The sequence below is a fragment of the Stegodyphus dumicola genome, chromosome 2, assembly GCF_044657685.1.
Source record: "Stegodyphus dumicola isolate Sdum_Otavi_A_Nest chromosome 2, ASM4465768v1".
Lineage (NCBI taxonomy): Eukaryota > Metazoa > Arthropoda > Arachnida > Araneae > Eresidae > Stegodyphus > Stegodyphus dumicola.
The window spans coordinates 115,493,578-115,512,358 of NC_140769.1; the positions used below are offsets into that span (position 1 = coordinate 115,493,578).

At 31.2% G+C, this 18,781-nt stretch overlaps 2 protein-coding genes across 8 annotated transcripts in view; one reads left to right on the forward strand and one right to left on the reverse strand.

The window, feature by feature from the left end:
• The window catches only part of LOC118188531 (dimethylglycine dehydrogenase, mitochondrial-like), a 147,954-nt gene that overhangs the window by 94,148 nt on the left and 35,025 nt on the right, over positions 1 to 18,781 (forward strand). For all 6 annotated transcript variants that reach the window (XM_085811052.1, XM_085811047.1, XM_085811051.1 and 3 more), the window contains exons 13-14: positions 3,575 to 3,705; positions 12,782 to 12,999. In XM_085811052.1, coding sequence (XP_085667178.1) covers positions 3,575 to 3,705; positions 12,782 to 12,999 — 349 coding nt within the window. The remainder of the gene's footprint in view (positions 1 to 3,574; positions 3,706 to 12,781; positions 13,000 to 18,781) is intronic.
• Positions 1 to 18,781, reverse strand: part of LOC118196501 (THAP domain-containing protein 2-like) — a 176,379-nt gene that overhangs the window by 69,041 nt on the left and 88,557 nt on the right. The window lies entirely within an intron of this gene.

The window sequence follows — 18,781 nt, forward strand, 5'->3', positions numbered from 1 at the left end:
AGGACAGCTCGGTATTTGCTGCTTTGAAGGCTGTCGCATTATCCGAATTTTCAGGATGGAGAAAGCCGCGATAACCTGTGTATCTTTCTAACGTCTTAAGAAACCTGGCATTAATAGTTCCAAATGTCAAGCCCGAGATGTAGCATAGTAGAAAACTCAATTGTTATACTGAAAAAAAGATACACGCACATATATATAATCCTACCCCTAATGTACACTGCGCAAAAAAAAGGGGGGGCAGTTCTATATCTCTCGTTCTATTGGGCGGACTGACGAAATTCAACTTGCGTTTTTCATGTTTCGAAATTGCGACTTAGGATATGTATTAGATTTATATATAGCATTCTTCTAATATAGGTATTTTGACACAAAATCGGACTTTGTTTGAAATAATATACCCATTTTTTTCCTATATTTCGATTTTTTTCCTATATTTCGATCAAACTACCAAGTTTTGTAAAAGTCGCACGAGTAGTTTTTAGAAAATTAGCTCTTAAAATTTTGGCTCCTCAATTGGTTTAGACACATTACTAAAATTATTCGGAAGTAGAAACGATGTGACCTTTTTCGTGGCCTTCGAGATAACATGGCCTGGTTAGCTACGAGTGACGTCACGAAAGGCGTCCGATTCCACCGTGACTTTCTTTGCTTCAGATTTGAATGCGAGCGTTTCATTCGATGTTTAGAGTGTTTTGTTTTTAATAATGCATAATAATTAACTTTCCAGAGACTTGAAAACGTATATAAAAGGTCGTATATTCATTTTCAGTTAAGATTAATAACTTAATAAATATTATTTTTTAAGAAATATTCACGAAATTTTCTATGCCATGTTTTAGGTTATCTTGTGCATTTTTTTACACTGTATTGTAATAATTTGTTAGGATACACTCAAAAAAGAAAGTTTTGAAATAAGTAAATAAAAAGGCTGTTATTTATTAACATAAAAATGTCTTTATATTTTGAGAAGGAGAGGAGTGAAAGGAATGAAAAGATTTAGAAATATAAATAATTCACTAACAAAAGTAAATATAATTTAGCAAATTAAAAGACATAAAAAATAATTTTTCCTTAAAACTATAAATATTTCAGAGCTTCCAAATATTATGCAAATGTATTTTTAATTCATTCAAATTACTATCTAATAAAATGAACAGAAAAGCCACAGAAAAAATTTAAATCTCAAAACTTTGTAAATTAAATTACAATTTTGCTGCAACATTACTGAAAACGAATAATTTTCACATATTTATATGTTATCTATAGCAATAATTATAAGAATATTTACATCATTTAATAATATTTACATTATTAGTTATATGTAGATGCATAATAAATAATATATTTACAAATAAAAGCCATCCATATAATGTTTCACAAAAGCGTAAAATCAATAAATTTGCCAACGAAAACCTCAAAACAACTATACATAGAACAAACCATCATTTCTGCCTAATTAGCAAATACTGTGCAAGTTGTAATAGTATACTGAAGCAATAATTAATCGCAATTGATAATTTATTTTGAAAAATTATGAAGTATTATCAAATAATAAGGATACAGCAAAAGGATTAATAAATTTAAATGTAAAAGATACATTATTGAAAATATATTTGAACTGCTTCATATTTAGTACACTATTTTTTAAAAATAAAACAATGTCATTTACATACTCATATCTTTTCATCACATATTCTTGACTTTTAAGTTTCCTTTCATCGATTTTTGTATGCATGTTATTTTGAAGAACTTTAGTATAATTGTTTAAACAAATATTTGAAACGGTGCTCATTATTTTTTTTAATCTGCTAGAAAAGGGAATTCCACACATTAAACAAGTTTCATGAACATCAAACATGTTAATGTTTTGTACATATATCTCGGTAAGTTTGGCCAGTAAAGAATGCTGTTCAACTTCTTTACTGGTTCTTCTTTACTTTCAACTGGAATAACTTTATCTTCTAGATAAACTGCTATATCTATATGAAGCGATACAAAGATACGTTTCTCAATTTTAGGATATGGATGAAAACTGAGCAATAAAATATAAATACCAGCAACAGATTTGTGTAAAATAATATTTGAAGTATCTGAAAAATTTAATTTATTTAATAACATAGAAGAAAAATCCTCAAATGATGCTATTTTGTCCTTTCTCAAAAATTCATTAAAAATATGCTTCTCCATCTTAGCTCTTTTTTCCTCCCTGCTCATCCTCTGAGGGGTTGGACTTTCAGATAAGTGTTTTGGACAACCAGAAAAAATGCATGGGTAAGCATCGTTGTTTAATTTAGGATGCCCTCTACACATCTGAATAAAAGTACCTTCGTTTGTTGGTAAATAATCATAGCGAAAAATATCATCTTTTCGAAATGTTTTTCACACACAACGCTGCGATCACTTGAAATAAAATTTTTCCTTGGAATTTTTTTGATCCATAAATCCCGTTTTACTGTGCCTTTTGGAAATTTGAATACTGATACATATTCATTAGTGCCATCGTAATTGGATTTGCATGCTGGAACGCAACATCGTGCAGGCATGATGAAGACAGCTCTACGTAGACGTCGATCGTTATTCTTGTTAACAAATAAGTTAACTAGTAATCTCAATTTAAAAACGAAAATATCCTTAACAACATTACTTAAATTTAGCAATAAAAAAGACACGAATAATAAAAATATACAACACACAATCAACGTAATAAGAAGTCTTCGTTTGCAGTGTCCACACAATGCAGTGCGAAGGGTGAAAGTTCAGACGCCTTCCTTGACGTCAAATCACGTGATTCTGCAGCTGACCAGGCCATCTAATCTCGAAGGCCACGCCTTTTTCCGCTCATGCACAATGTACAAAGGTAAGAACGAGGTCCCCTTTTTCCCCGCTCCGGGGTATTGGAAGGGAAAGGAAAATTGGTTGCCACATATTAAGAAGTTCGCCAAGTGAATTATTGTTGGCGAAAACTGGAAAAATTGTGCCAAGATAATTTTTTTAATTTTTCGGTAAATTTTACACCAAATTTCACAAAATTTAATATCTAGGCATAATTTGAGTATTAAAATCAAAATATGGAAAAAAATTAATCAAAATATAAGAAAATAATCTAAAAGAAAATAATAATTTTAAATTTATAATTAATTTAATTATTTAATAATAATTAAATAATAAAATCTGAAATAAATATGTTATTTCAGAAAAAGTCCGATTTTGTGTCAAAATACCTATGTTAGAACAATGCTATATATAAATCTAATATATATTTTAAGTCGTGCTTTCGAGATATGAAAAACGCAGTTTGAATTTTGTCTATCGGCCCAGTAGAACGAGAGATATAAAACTGCCGCCCCCCTTTTTTTTGCGCAGTAGTGTACATATATAAGTCTTACCTTATGCAGTTACAGTACTTCAAGAATTTAAAATAATAAATATTCACATAGGAATACATTGTAGATTTTCATTTCTTATTATTTGTCTTATGTTTAATTTTTTATTCATGATATTTCTCTGCATCAAAGTATATAACAAATGCAAATACAAAATGTGTCATATTAAATAAAAAAAATCATATTTACAGCTTGGAAGGACAAATATATCCCACCTATTAACTCCGAAAGGAAAGGTATACGCAGAGCTTACTGTAACGAGAATGGCTGAAGATCATTTCTTCTTAATCACAGGTTCAGGCTCAGAAATTCATGATCTTAGGTTTGTAGTTTAGGTCATTATTTGAAAAATAACTATACATTTTTATATTTACAGTTATTTAATTTTTTAAGTTTATTTAGCATTTTTTCTTACCTGAAAAACAAATTTATTGTTCTAAAACTTTTCCATGGTATTTCCCTCCTCTGTCAAAACTATAGTAAAATTGTTCCTATAATATAAGACAATCTATCTCATATTTCAAGATCCTGGATTAGTATATATGGTTTATCCTGTTCTTTATTTTTATTTATATTAATCTTAAAGATATATAATCAGGCTTAGCCGTGGCATACCGTGTCCTTCCTTAAATACATAAAAAATTTTCTATAATTTTTATTATACTTCCTTCACTTTATGTAAAAGTTCTTTGTCTAATTTTTTCCCATAACTATTGACCATTTAGCAAGCTTTTAAAGAGAATACATAATCACTATAGATAAAATATACAAAATAAAGTGTTATACAATCAAAATGTGAAAAAAACTACATTTTTCGGATTAAAATCAGAATGTCGATGAACAGCTAGGGTCCGACTTACAAATCTGGAAGCTTGGCCAAAAGCTTTTGCATATCCCATTCCTTCTAGTTATTTCAATATTGTTAAGTATCATTGATATAAACTGTATTTTATGTAAAATATATTTCACATTAAGTACTGTGTAAAATATCCTATGCATAAAATAACCTATCTGTAGAGTCGTTAAGTTTGTCGAAGTGGAAAACATGAAATATGTGCAATGGCCTAGCGAGGATTTGAACCAAATGTGAGGAATAGGTGAAGAAAGTAAACCGAGATGAGCCAAGAAGATGAATAGATGAACTGAGGAAGATGAAGAATTCAAACCAATTCAAATTCTTTGTTCCGGGCCTTGGACTTCTAGTTGGAGTTGCTTTGCAGTTACACCACGAAAGCACACACTAAGGACGCAATAAAATATCTTGCATTCCATTCAACTTAAAATGACAACTGGAGAGGTGTGGACCCTATCGACAAACCTGGTGGTGACGAATTATCATCTATTATATTTTAATTTGTGCGCTACTGTAAGAGTTATTATTAGAATTTTCGAAGCCAAGAAACATGAAAAATCCGGGATGCCTTCGTCAGGATTTAAACCCTGTACCTCCTATTTGCTAGCCAGACGTGCTTCCAATTACACCACGAAGGCACGCAGTAAAGAGGAAGATAATACCTTAGAAGCATAACAATGCATTAAATATTTTTTATGAATTCTGTTTTCATAGTTTTAGTTTAGTATGTGTTGCATAGAATACAAACTTACACATTTTAAACTGGAATCTCCCCCCTTTCTCTCTCCCCCTCTTTTTTTTAAAGAAACTAAAAAATGGGAGGAGGGAATTCTTGTTGATTTCACTACAAGCCTTAACTAAATTGCAATGATGTAACTCAATTAATGCAATTAAATTATTTATCAATTCCATATTCAAGTACATGAAAGATAAGAACAATTAAAATTTCATTTTCTTTTGGTGGGTCATTTTATGGTACTTATGTCTTCATTATTTTAAAAACTCCTTTCGGATTTTACAAAAGTCATATCATTTCACTCATTATAAATCATAATTTCACAAATTACAATTTTAAAGGAAAAAATTTGTATTTTTCAATAATTTCAGGGGGTAAGTATATGATTTTTAAGGAAGGGCATGAAATGCTAGCATACGGAACTTAACATTTTACTCCTGTTTCTGATTTTACGTTTCCAAAATATCAAATTTAAAAAAATGTGTAAAATTTTGAATAATTTAAATATTATAGGAAGATTTTGAGGCCTCCTTGAAAGTGGAAATCCGTGGCACATGTTTGTCCTAGTGGAGTTCTGAACATGCCCCCCTCCAAAACTATTTTAGAGTTATTAGGTTATTTTGAAGCAGGAGAAATGAAGAATGTGTAATGCCTTCGCCGGGACTCGAACTGGAACGTCTTGAATACGCGCCGAGTGTTCTATCCTTACACCACGAAAGCATACTGGAATAAGGGAGAAAATACCCCCACCTTTTAAGGGGCGACTGGGGAGGAGGGGACCCAATCGCCATTTTTTTTTTTTTTTTTTTTTTTTTTTTTTTTTTTTTTTTTAAGCAGAAAACTTGGGATTCAAACCTCAGCCTCTCGAATACGTGCTGAGTGTGCTACCGTTACACTACGAAGGCATGATGGAAGGAGGAAGAAAATACATTATAATATTAAAAATAAAATCTTGAGGAATAACGTAAATTGCAAGAAGAGTATGCACAACCCAAATAGCTAATTCATTACTTTGCCGGATATATCTCAAACCACTCTGATAAGGTATACTATAAATTCGCCAAGAATTAAAATCACAGATGGAATGTTTAAGAATTGAATAACGAATTTTATTGATAAGCGAGAAAATAACCTGAAAGTTGAAGTTCTGGGGAATACGTACATTCTCTGAACTAACAAAAGGATGAAATGAATAACTACAAGATTATTAATATTGTTTATAGCAGCAGAATATCTTCTTTGATCGCCCGACAAAAAAAATTTTAATGCCTTTATGAATAAACATCGACGAAATTTTTCAGTCAGTGGCAAGCGATTTCAAATAATTGAGTTCACGAGAAAGCAATGATTCCGAAGAACACACTTTGAGAGCGCGATATACACATGAGCAAAGAGTGGCCATTTTTGGCTTATTAGAAGAACTTGAATTAGAATGGGGGAAGAAAATTTAACAGAAAAAGATTTATGGTAAACAGCAGTGCTGAAATCGTATTCCTTGCGGATAATTAGAATATCAAGGATAGGAAGGGAAATTCCAGATTTTTTAGATTCAGTTTTATAAGTGAACTTGATGGCTGGATCAGTCGAATACCTAATGGATAAAATCTTGGTTAAGTCTAATCTATTACAACCAGAAAATGCGACTGTGTCATCTACGTAGCGAATCCAGAGCCGAAAAGATATTTTTTCAAATAATTTTTTCTCAAAATAATCAATTTAAATATGAGCAAGAATTGGACGTAGCAGATTACCCATGGTCAAACCTTCAATTTGGTGATTTTGGAAAACGAAGTCCCTAATTTCAGTGTGTGGGAAATGGAATGAAATCTGGTGTTAAAGCGTTTTAATGCTTTCTCAACTGGAACGTTAATAAACAGTGACTTAACAATAAAAGAAATCATAACTTAGAGCTGGGAAGAAATATCTTCAAGTTGATAGACAACTTCAAAAAAAAAATTTAGTCTAAGTGTTGTTAAAAAAGTAAAGCGGAGAATCTAGAAAGTAAATATTTGGCTAAAGGTATGATGCTATTCCTATGTTAGACGTTATAAAGAGGGAAAAAATTCAGCTTTTGTGAACTTTGGGAAAGAGTATAAAATTTAGCACAATTAGCAACAGGTGGAATGACCGATTTTAAAACTGTGCTGAGATTATATATAAGAACACTTAATAGCTATTTTAATTTTCGCAAGGTCAGATATTGACGGACACTTAGTGATTGAGCAGTACTGGCCTTTATTTGGGACCTGTGTCTGATAGCCTTCGAAATCGATAGTTTTGTTTAATACCTACGCCAAACAAAAGTATCTGTTTACCTAATTTATAATTTTACATTGGCGTGCCCTTCTTCCAGTTTAAACATTCGTAATCATTGAAGACTTTTGATTGAATAAAATGTGCTTTGATTAATTTTTGCTGGTGATGACAGGTAAATACTGCTGCATTGCAAACAGGTAAATAGGTAAATACTGCTGCACTGAACAGGCTGCATTTGCAAATTTAATACTAAAAGGAATGTCTAATACGATCACCTACTATTGTATCATGCATTACAAGTAACTTTGTGTATTGATCAGATCTATGCGTAATGAAATAGGTTGTTCCTAGAATCGGTTTATCAGGTTCGATGGGCTTAATCGCAAACAAACTTTCTTATCACTTAGAACTGCAATCATTCGATGGTGATATAATTTACTTCAGCTTCGTTCCTGATATCAAAGAAGAATGACAGAATGACATTAAAGAATTCTAGACAGGTTTTTTTTTTTTTTTTTCTTTCTTTCTTTCTTTTGGGCGAAGGGAAGACAAAAGAAAAAAAAAAAAAAAAGAAAGTTCGCGATTGATGATGAATAGCTGAATGACTTACTATCGCTACGTAACTTTCAGAATTATCTATGAAGCTACGAGGAAGGAAAACAAATTGAACAATCTAGGCATTTAATACAGATAAAAATCATACCAGAAAAAGGTCTGTGTAAAAACGCTTTCATTTATACATATATTAACAACAAGATGGCTGCCTATGAAAAACCCGATCTCGAAGTGATGAAAAGTTTTACGGATTTCAGGACATTGGTAGTAGCTAAACGAAGTTCTCATTGGATTGACTTAAAACCGATATCGCTGTTATTCCCGCTGTGATGCAGATGAAAATAATCAAGATTCGAAGAATAAATGAATTTATAATGACTTAAAGTTACAGCTCCAATTTCTAAAAATCTCGCTTGTTTTTCCTTTAATTAATTTTTTTAATGGAAAAAAAAAAAGTACGGAATTCCAATGAGAAGTTCATATTCCACTCATATTTGTAACTTATTTCTATTTTCTAAAGAATACAAATTCCTAAAGAGCCTTTCTGCTGACGATTTCAGTAAATTTGAACACTTTTATAGATATATTGATGACATTATTGCTTTCAACAATTTTAATCTCATCGAAAACAGCAACATTTGCCCAAATTGTCTAAAACTAAATAAAACCAATAAAAACCAAACACAAATAGTTTATCTAAGTATTCATAAACTAACGGAAATTAAACTTTTTGATAAGCGAAAAGATTTTAATTTTTTTTTTTTTTTACTAATAAACTTATAAATTGGAACTCCAACACATCTAAAATAGTTATTGCAAATACTATTATTAACCAAATCAGCAAAATTAAAAAGGTTTACAATGAAATAGAAACACAAAAAGAAGAAATTCTAATTCTAAATAAAATTTTAAAAGATAATGAAATTCCTTTAAAATTCATTATTAGTCTTTTAAAGAGATCTGGAGTAATCTACACCCTATAATACTTTTTAAAAGTATGAAATTTTTATCTGAAAGCTGCAAAAGAGAAGGATGTTTTAAAGGGTTTATAGATTTTTATTTTTACTTTTAATTACTATTCTGTTACTAAACATGGGCCTTATATATTTTCAAAGTCGTCATGAGAAGCTTATCACGTGACTCATGATTATCTACTTTTCTAACAATAGTTCCTTTACTTCCTTTTTCTAACGTTTTTCTGTAATTTTAATTTACAATCTAAAAAAATCTAACACTGGATTTTTCTACTCAAATCTTCAGAAACAATTTTAGGCACTTTTTTAAGTTTAATATTTTTAAAGAATAATTACTTTTTAAAAATTTAATTAAAGTTTTTAACTGTGTGATGTTCTTTATTTCCATTTTTGTTTTAAAAGAGTCAAAATTTACTTTAATTTCTCTCTATTAATATTGTAATCTTTTTCTTTGTCAAAATTTAAAAAAATTTCATTGAATTATTTAAAATTTTTTCTTTTGGTTTCAAAATTCCATCTTATGTTCCAAAGTTTAGTCTTTTGAGCGATTACTTTCTTTCCAAGGTTTTTTTGTTTCGCCAATGGAGCCAAAATGGCAAACCTGTAAGTCACTACAGTCGCGATATTACTTGCTTCCACCGAAGTCTCATGAAAGTGCTCAAGTGTTAATTACTTATTGTGAGTTTTAATTAAGTTTTTTCACCTAAATTTATAATTTCACTAAAATTTAAAATACTACTTTGGATTATGTGATTTATGTTTAAAGGTAAAATTTTGATTTTGATTTTTTTTTTTTTTTTTTTTTCCCACTGAGTTATTTTAATTATTCACTCTCGGTTTCAATTCTTTAAGCAAAATAAAATTCTCCTTATTTTAAGTACAAGTTCCAATTGAATTTTTTTTTCCTTGCTTTGGGAAAGGGTCAGAATTTTCGGGTGAACTATTATAATTAAAATACATTGAAATAGTTCATCAGCTAATTCTGGATTACAGAAAAGCAAGGATTTTTGTAGAAGAGAGATTTCAATGTTCCATTCCCCTGATGAAGTAGCACTGAAGTTGATTGAATTACACTTCTGTTTTCTTTTTACATTTTAATTTCTTTAGGGAATTTTTTTAAATTGATGTATTGATTGTTTAAAAGTTTTGGTTTGTACATTTATTGAATTCTTTGGTGCATTTATAAGATTATTTGAAATTTATTAATTATGAATTTCAAAACTTTCGTCTTTGTGAAACATTAGTTCTAAATTTCTTACTTAAATTAGTCTTTACCCTAAAATTCAGTTATACTAAACAAGGATTAGTCTTCTCCAAGAAATTTTGTGAAATTTTGGATATTTTATATCAGAACTGAATCAAGTTTACAATTATTTTTATTTTAACTGTCTCATCTAAAAAAGGTTGTGTCCCATTTTAAATTGTCCCAGATGAAACACTTTTTTTTTTTTCTTTTTAAGTTGTCCATTTCTTTACCGTGGAACTGGTAAGAGGATTCCCATTTCGGCCTTTCCATTCAGAAATGGTGCTAATTCTAAAAATCTAATCAAATGTCACATGATTGTAAAGCAAATATGAAATGATGCTCTATGTTCAGTCAATGCTGAAATACAATATTAATATTACATATTGGTAATACTCGTATATAGTACAGTAATTATGATTTTTTTTTATTACAGTTCAGTGTTGTTACCTAGAGACATGCCTATATCAATTTCTAAAGAATAATCCCAACTAAAATATTTTGAGAATTCTACACCTTAAAATGAAAGCCAAAACTGAGAACTTTCGAGGATTATGTTGACATTGAATCTAATTGTAAAATGTAATGCTAAAAAACTCATGAAAATTACAAGTGCTTCTGCTATAACATTTTTAACAAAGTAGATTTATTGTTTTACTGACCAATTTTTTAAAAATAGTCGTTTCATCGTGAAGAACAATGTTGAACCATATATAAAGAGAAATGGATTTCTTATGACCGTTTTGTCAGAGTTGGTATATGGTATTCAATATAGGTTATGCTCTCTTTGTCTAGCTGAATTTTTAGTGTTTCTCATCCACCCTCAAAAAGTATTCTTGTTTAATGCACAATTTATTTTGGAATATTTAAAATGTATGAATTTTTATTTTTGAATTTCAGCTTCTAATAATCAGCAAGCAGAGATAGCATACATCGATTGTTTAATAGTGAGAGGGTTTTCTCACTATTAAACAATCGATAACCAAGAAGCAGACAAAATTTTATGTGGGAGTTAGTGAAATCCGTGTCTGGTACTCACACAATGCAGTTTTAAGCTACGATGTGCTTTGATTTGAATTTTTTTTTGGGGGGAAGGGGTGATTATTTATTTTTTAAAAAGAATTCTTGCATAACATGTGGAAAGGCTGAAACAGCACAATCTTTTTATATTCTCTTTGCGAACACTTGCAGGAGGAAAGAAAGAGCCTGAAGTGGCAAAATTTTTTAAGCCTGAAGTGGGAAAAACTGAAATTTTATTTAAGTTCTAAAATCTATTTAAATTTCCACAGCGTTCGCATAACCCAATGCATTTCATTTATAATTTTGAGTCTGTTTTTGAACATACACATAGATTTTAAATAAACTTTAACTGACTTTATAAATATTGCTTCCAACTACAAACTTCTTTTCCCTTTGAAAAAATTACGAAATTTATATTTAACAATAATATTTTATTATTCATAATAATGTACACTGTGCGCCCGCCCCCTAAAAAAGGTACAGTTCTGTATCTCCCGTTTTACTGGGCCGATTGACGAAATTCAAATTGCGTTTTTCATGTCTCGAAAGCGCGACTTGAGATACATATTAGATTTATTTATAGTATTATTCTAACATAGGTATTTTGAGATAAAATCGATTTTTTTCTGAAATAACGTATAATATTTTTTCCATAGCTCGATTCTATGACTCAAATTATGCCTAGATATTAAATTTTGTAATTTTTGGTGAGAAATTTATGTAGAAATTTAAAAATATATCTTGGCGCACTTTTTTCAGTTTGCACGAAGGATAATTCACTTGGTGGAATTCTTAATTTATAGTAATCTACTTACTTTCCTTTTTTTCATTGATGCACGAGAGGTAAAAAAAGGTCCATCGTTCATACTTTCAAATAATTTTAGCAAAGTGCGTAAACCACATTTTCGTTATTAACGCTTATATTAAATATGTCAAATTTCAAAACGCGCCAAAATATAAATTCACGTACATCTTAGGAAATTTTGAATAAAAACTCTTAATTTTTTGCTGATATGCTTAGAAGTGCATCTACTTTAAGATGATGTTAAAAATTTTGTAGGTTATAATACAAAAATTTTTTCGAAAAATTTATAAAAAATATTTTAAAATACAAATTTTAAAAATAAATAATAAAAAATATGCAAATTATATTTGGATTAAGCCTAAATTTCGAATTCTGGAAGAAAGAATTAAGTAAGTTTAATAAAAAAAGATATATTAATATATATTTATCAAATTCAATTAACATTGAGGATCTAAAATTTTGAGAGCTAATTTTTAAAAAAGCATTCGTGCGATTTTTACAAAACTTGGCAGTTTGGCCTAATTTGAGTCGTAGAATCGAAATACGAAAAAATATTAGCATGTCATTTCAGGAAAAAGTCCGATTTTGTGTCAAAATACCTATATTAAAACAATGCTGTATATAAATCTAATACATGTCCTAAGCCGTGCTTTCAGATATGAAAAACGCAAGGTGAATTTTGTCAATCGGCCCAGTAGAACGGAGATATAGAACTGACCCCCCTTTTTTTCCCGCAAATATTTTGACAATAACATGCAGCAAAGTCAGCTTGGACGTAAAATGGTAAACTCAGGAACTGGATACATATAAATTTTTAAATTATGTACATTAGTTTGAAATTTTTGTTTAACTTTTTGTCAGATATTATTATTAAATCTACTGATAACATTAATATTTTCAGTTTTAATTTCGAAATTATTGTACTTCGTGTTATCTGTATACATCCTTTATAACAGGTGGCTGCAAGAGCACGCAAGCTTATGGAACAACAATGTGGAATTTCAGAATATTACTGATGAAATGGCTTGCTTGAGTGTTGTTGGACCATTGTCAAGAAATGTTTTGGCAAAACTTACAAAGCAAGACATGGATAATCGTGCATTTCCCTTCCTAAGCGCAAAGACGATAGAAATAGCTGGAATTCCAATAAGAGCTTTAAGGATATCATACACTGGTTAGTGTGCAGTGGGTTCGTAATTTAGCTTTCACATATTTTATAAATTTACAACTTATAGCAGTTCCATATAGAAAATTTCAACGTTTTGAGGCTACTCGTTTTTGAGTTATGCGAGACTAGAAAATTTCAACGTTTTGAGGCTACTCGTTTTTGAGTTATGCGAGAATGCATCTCGCATAACTCAAAAACGTACGTACGTACGTACAGACGTGACGAAAGAAAATCTCTTCTGAATCCATTTCACGATCTGTTTCGGGGAAAAGAGTACTTTATTCTGTCCGTATCTACAGATATAAAGCAAAAACATCGTTCAAATGGAATCGAGAGCGGTCAAAATGGATATTTGCGTTGAAATACGATACCCGAAATTATCCCGATTCCAATACTTTTTACTTCCTTTATGTCATACATGGAAGTAAAAAGAATCGAAGCATTAAGAAAGAAAATGCGAAAGGGAAGAGAAATATAGAATGGATATGAATATACCTTTTAAAAAGCTTAAGATATATTGCGCAAAATAAATAATAATAATAATGATAACGATAGCAATAAAATATTTTAAGACTTAAAGCAAAATGGAAAAGAAAATGAAGGATGAAGTTAGTTGCTGGATTTTCTGGCGCGTAACCGAAAATGCTATCGTGTCATTCCATTTAACTGAATGTTAACTAACGTAAAACCCATAGAAACAATCAAATAATGCTGATGACAAATTATTAATGATAACTAACACAAATTTCTAAACAAATTAAGGTCATATACTGATTTTGATAGGTGAATGATGTGATGAAAATTTGAAGTCTAGTTAATTAACACATTAACTTATTATTTGAACTATACTACACTTCTACTTTTCATCAGTTCTCACCAGCTACATGTAAAGAAAGCTACATAAGAACACAGTTCTTGAAAGTTAATGAGAGATTGTTTAGTATTTTTTGTTACCAAACGAATTACTAGTGTGTCTTTGCAACAATAGATGGCGTTGCTACCTGGTGATTCAATTCTGGTTGCTATGGTAACGAAGTTTCAACTCATAACTAATGAGATTTGTATTCTATCTTTTTTTTTTTTTTTTTTTAATATAATTGCTACAGTGCTAAGAGTGAAGTGTGCTGTGTCGTCACGTAGACGGCATTTCTTCTATTTGAAAGTGTTATGTAAAATAAATAAGTGATATTACAGTCCGCTTACCTTTGTTTTTGTGAACTTATTCTTAACATTCTTGGTCCGTGCGACCACAGAGAAGAGTTAGCGAGCTTTGCATATGATGTGATTTATTCAAATATTAGCAAAGTTAAATCACTTTCGATTTGTGGATTAATAATCAGCTTAGTGTACTTTCGATTCGATTTGTGGATTATGCGTGTGGCATCTGTGGTGAAATCAGTTTCGATTTGTGGAATATTCCCGTGGCATAATGTAGCGTAGAAACCTCAACATTGGGGTGAGTACGTTCCAATATTTCATCCTCTTTTGCTAGAGTTGTTAGTATAATATTTATTGTTATTCATAATGGCTGATTTGAAAGCAGTTTTAACTAAAAAGAAGGTTCTAAAAAGCAATATAACAACGTTTAAAGGCAAGGTAAATTCGAATTTAGAGCAAGCAGAAATTTTAGAGGTAAAGTTGTTTGAAATGAAAGTAAATGCTTTTAACAGTGAGCTTCGTTCTATTTATGAGGAAATATTTTTGTTGTGTCCTGAAAAAATTGTGATACATTCATTGTTTTGGCCACCAGACTCTCTGCCTGTCTGTGAGATATTATTTCGCAATGCGCAGATTGTATGCGCAGCTCGCATTTTGTTCTTGCATTCTTAAAACCGTTAATTGTAACTCTGTCGTTTTACTTTGTGCTGTGTTGTGTTCGAAAGTTCAAACTCCCGAATAAAGGTTAATTTACAGTCCACTCGCATTGATGTATTTTTAGGTTTATTAATTTAAAGTTAAGATACCGCTTCGCTACATTATTTGGTCGTCCTACGCCGGAGCTTCGAAGAAAAACCGCGCTTGTGAATAAGAATTCTACGTGTCCGTAATGGTGTTGATAATGCAATTTCGGTTTAGAATTCTCAAGAGTTTCGCAATGGATACAGTGTACGATGTGAGTGAAATAGTTACCGCATTTTAATTGCATTTGACATTTCGTTATTGCTACTATTTTTGTGATTAAAGTATTAGTAAAATCGAGAATTTAGAATATTTTCAAAATGTCAGATATAGAAAAAAAGCGAAAGAGAATTTTGAAAACACAGTTAACGAAATTCATCGAGAGAATAGATTATGATAACTTAGATAATGCTGAAGCTGAATTAATCTTAGAAAAATGTAAAATCTTTAAGGAAGATTTTAAATCTCTATTTAGAGAAATTTATACAAATTGTGATGATGATAAAGTAGACACTTTCGTTGAGGAAGAACAGTCGATTTTAGAGAAAATTGAGAAGGTTCACTTAAAAATTATTCGTAAGTTAAAGATTTACAAGGTCGTAAATGCAAATGGCGATAAACCTGTCGTACCTGAATCAATCTCTGAAAGTTTAAAGTTACCGAAATTATCTTTACCCACATTTAGCGGAAATTTAACTGAATGGATAACATTTAAAGATTTATTTACGCTAGTGTTCGCAACAATCCAAATCTATTTGGAGCTCAAAAATTACAATATTTAAAGAGTTCTTTGAAAAATGATGCTTATCGCATTATTCAGTCAATTCCCATAGCTGATCAAAATTTCAGTATTACTTGGAATTTACTAGAAGAGAGGTTTTCTAATAAGAGAGAACAGATATTTGTTTTTATTAAAAGAGTTCTTAACGTTTCACAAATACAAACGGAATCTGCATCATTAGTAGATAACGTAAACGAAATAACTTGCTCATTGGAAATATTAGATCAAAGGATAGCTAATTTTAGTGATACTCTGTTGTTGTATATTATTTTGCAAAAACTTTACGTTTCGACAAAGTTGTGGTGGGAGCGTCAATTAAAAAAAGACGAAATACCAAAGTTGAATGACTTGATAGAATTTTTGAAGAATTATGCTAGAACATTACAGAACAGTAAACCTTTAATTAGTAAAACGCATAAATCAGATAAACCAGTTAATGTATTCCTTACTTTAATCATTGGCGAGGTAATTAAAAGGGGCAAAAATCTTCCATTTGCATGTTGTTCTAAATTAGGATGGGTAATTGCTGGAACTACACATTTTGAATTCCCAAACCGTAAGCAGGTTTCAGTCAACACGCTAAACGATAACACGGAGGAATTGGTTAAATCATTTTGGGATTTGGAACAAATTCACACATCGAAACCTTTAACTAAAGAGGAAAGATTGTGTGAAAATCATTTTGTGGAAAATCACGTGTGTAGTGAAAATGGTCGTTATTCAGTAAAACTGCCATTCAAGCCTAAAAGAAATGAGTTAGGTAATTCCAGACCATCAGCTTTCGCAACTTTCTTAGTCTAGAACAAAAATTAATCAAAACTCCTGAAGTATATCAACAGTATAAAGACTTCATGTCCGAATATTTATCACTTGGACACATGGAAGAATTATCCGATGATAATTTAGATAAAGTAAATTTTCATTATTATATACCTCATCATCACGTGCTAAAAGAATCCAGTCTTACCACAAAACTACGCGTCGTTTTCAATGCTAGTGCCAAAACTACATCAGGGATATCGCTTAATGACACGCTAATGAATGGCCCCAAGGTGCAAGACGACTTATTTACGTTTAGATGCTATCCCATAGCCATTACTAGCGACTTATTGAAAATGTATCTACAAGTTCAAATTCATGATGAAGATCGCGATTTCCAAAAAATATTTTGGAGAGATGATTCATCGAAGCCGATTAAAAACTTACAGGTTGTGCACAGTTACGTACGGCACTACTTCCGCTTCATACCTGGCTACTCGCGTACTCAAACAACTAACAATTGACGAAGGAACTAAATTCCCAAAGGCAGCTGAAATAATATTACACAATTGTTATATTGATGATGTCCTATTTGGTTCAGACACAGTAGAAGACGCAGTAGAGTTAATTTCACAACTGAGTGAACTTTTACAAAAAGATGGCTTTTGCATAAATGGTGTACAAATGATCGCTCGATTTTGGAAACTGCTTTGAGTGCTCGGAACTCAAATTCTTCATGTACAGTAGTTGATACTAAATCAATAAAATTATTGGGTTTGGAATGGTATCCAACGCAAGACGAGTTTACTTGTCATTTAGGAAATCTCGAAAACAGAGAGTGTTCTACTAAAAGAATAACTTTATCTTCTATTTCGGAAATCTTTGATCCACTTTTATAGTTGCAGTAAAAATCTTGCTTCACAAATCTCGTGGGATGATCCCTTGCCAGATGAAATCAATCAAAGATGGAAAATCTATTGTGAAGATATCGCAAATCTTGAATGCATTCATATTCCTAGGAGAGTATTATTGCTGAAATTTGCAAATGTAGAACGTCATTGTTTTTGTGACGCATCTGAGAAAGCTTACGCCGCAGTGATTTATTTAAAGTCTTCAAATCATTCTTCAGTTTCGGTGCAGCTACTAACATCAAAAACTCGCATAGCTCCCCTGAAAGTAATCTCTATTCCTCGTTTAGAACTCTGCTCTGCAGTTCTATTAGTGCATTTGGTTCAAGCTGTGCAGAATTCATTGCAAATTCATGCTGACGATATTTACGCATGGAGTGATTCAATGATAGTTTTGTCCTCGATACAATCAGAACCAACACGCTGGCAAACCTTCGTAGCCAACCGCGTTTCAGAAATTCAATCAGTCTTACCTTCATCGCATCGGAATCACATAAAAGGAAAGGAGAATCCAGCTGATTGCGCATCAAGAGGTCTTTTGCCTTCAGAGCTTTCTACTCATGACTTGTGGTGGATAGGTCCTCAGTGGCTTAATTCAAATAATATTCCGTTCTCTATCAACTTACCATTTTCAGAAGAGTCTTTAAGGGAACAACAGAAAAATATTTCTTGTTCAATTGGAACAGTCGCTTCGCAAATTCCAGTCCTTAATGAAGTTTCATCATTCTTGAAACTTAAAAGAATCATCGCATGGTGTTTTCGGTTTGCGAATAATTCAGCTAAATCTACCGCAACAAGGATTAAGGGTTACCTTAAAACCGAAGAATTGCAATACGCTAGAAATGCAATTGTTAGAGTAGTTCAAATGGATGAGTTTTTTAATTAATATAATCTTCTGAAAAAGAATCAACCGTTAAACTTAAATAGTAACATCCTTTCTTTGAACCCCTTTATCGATAAGAATGGACTTATACGCGTCGGAGGAAGATTAAGACAATCCAACATCGCGCAGGACAGAAAATATCCTATTTTGTTGCCCAAGAAACATCACATAACACAGATTATAGTGAATCATTTTCATGAATCCCATCTTCATGCTGGCCCCCTGCTATTGCTATCAGTAATTAGAAGACAATATTGGATAATTCACGCTAGGTCAGTTGTAAGGCAACAAATTTGGAAATGTGTGAAATGTCATCGTGTACGAGCTAAAACATCTACTCAGATAATGTCTGATTTACCATCGTCTAGAGTCGTTCCGTCAAAGGTTTTCTCCAAAGTTGGAATTGACTACGCCGGGCCATTTCAAGTGAAGCCCAGGCAAGGTCGAGGAGTAAAACCAATGAAATGCTACATTTGTGTATTCGTGTGTTTTACTACAAGAGCTATACATATTGAATTAGTAGGTTCTTACATCAGAATCATTTATTAATCGCTTTGA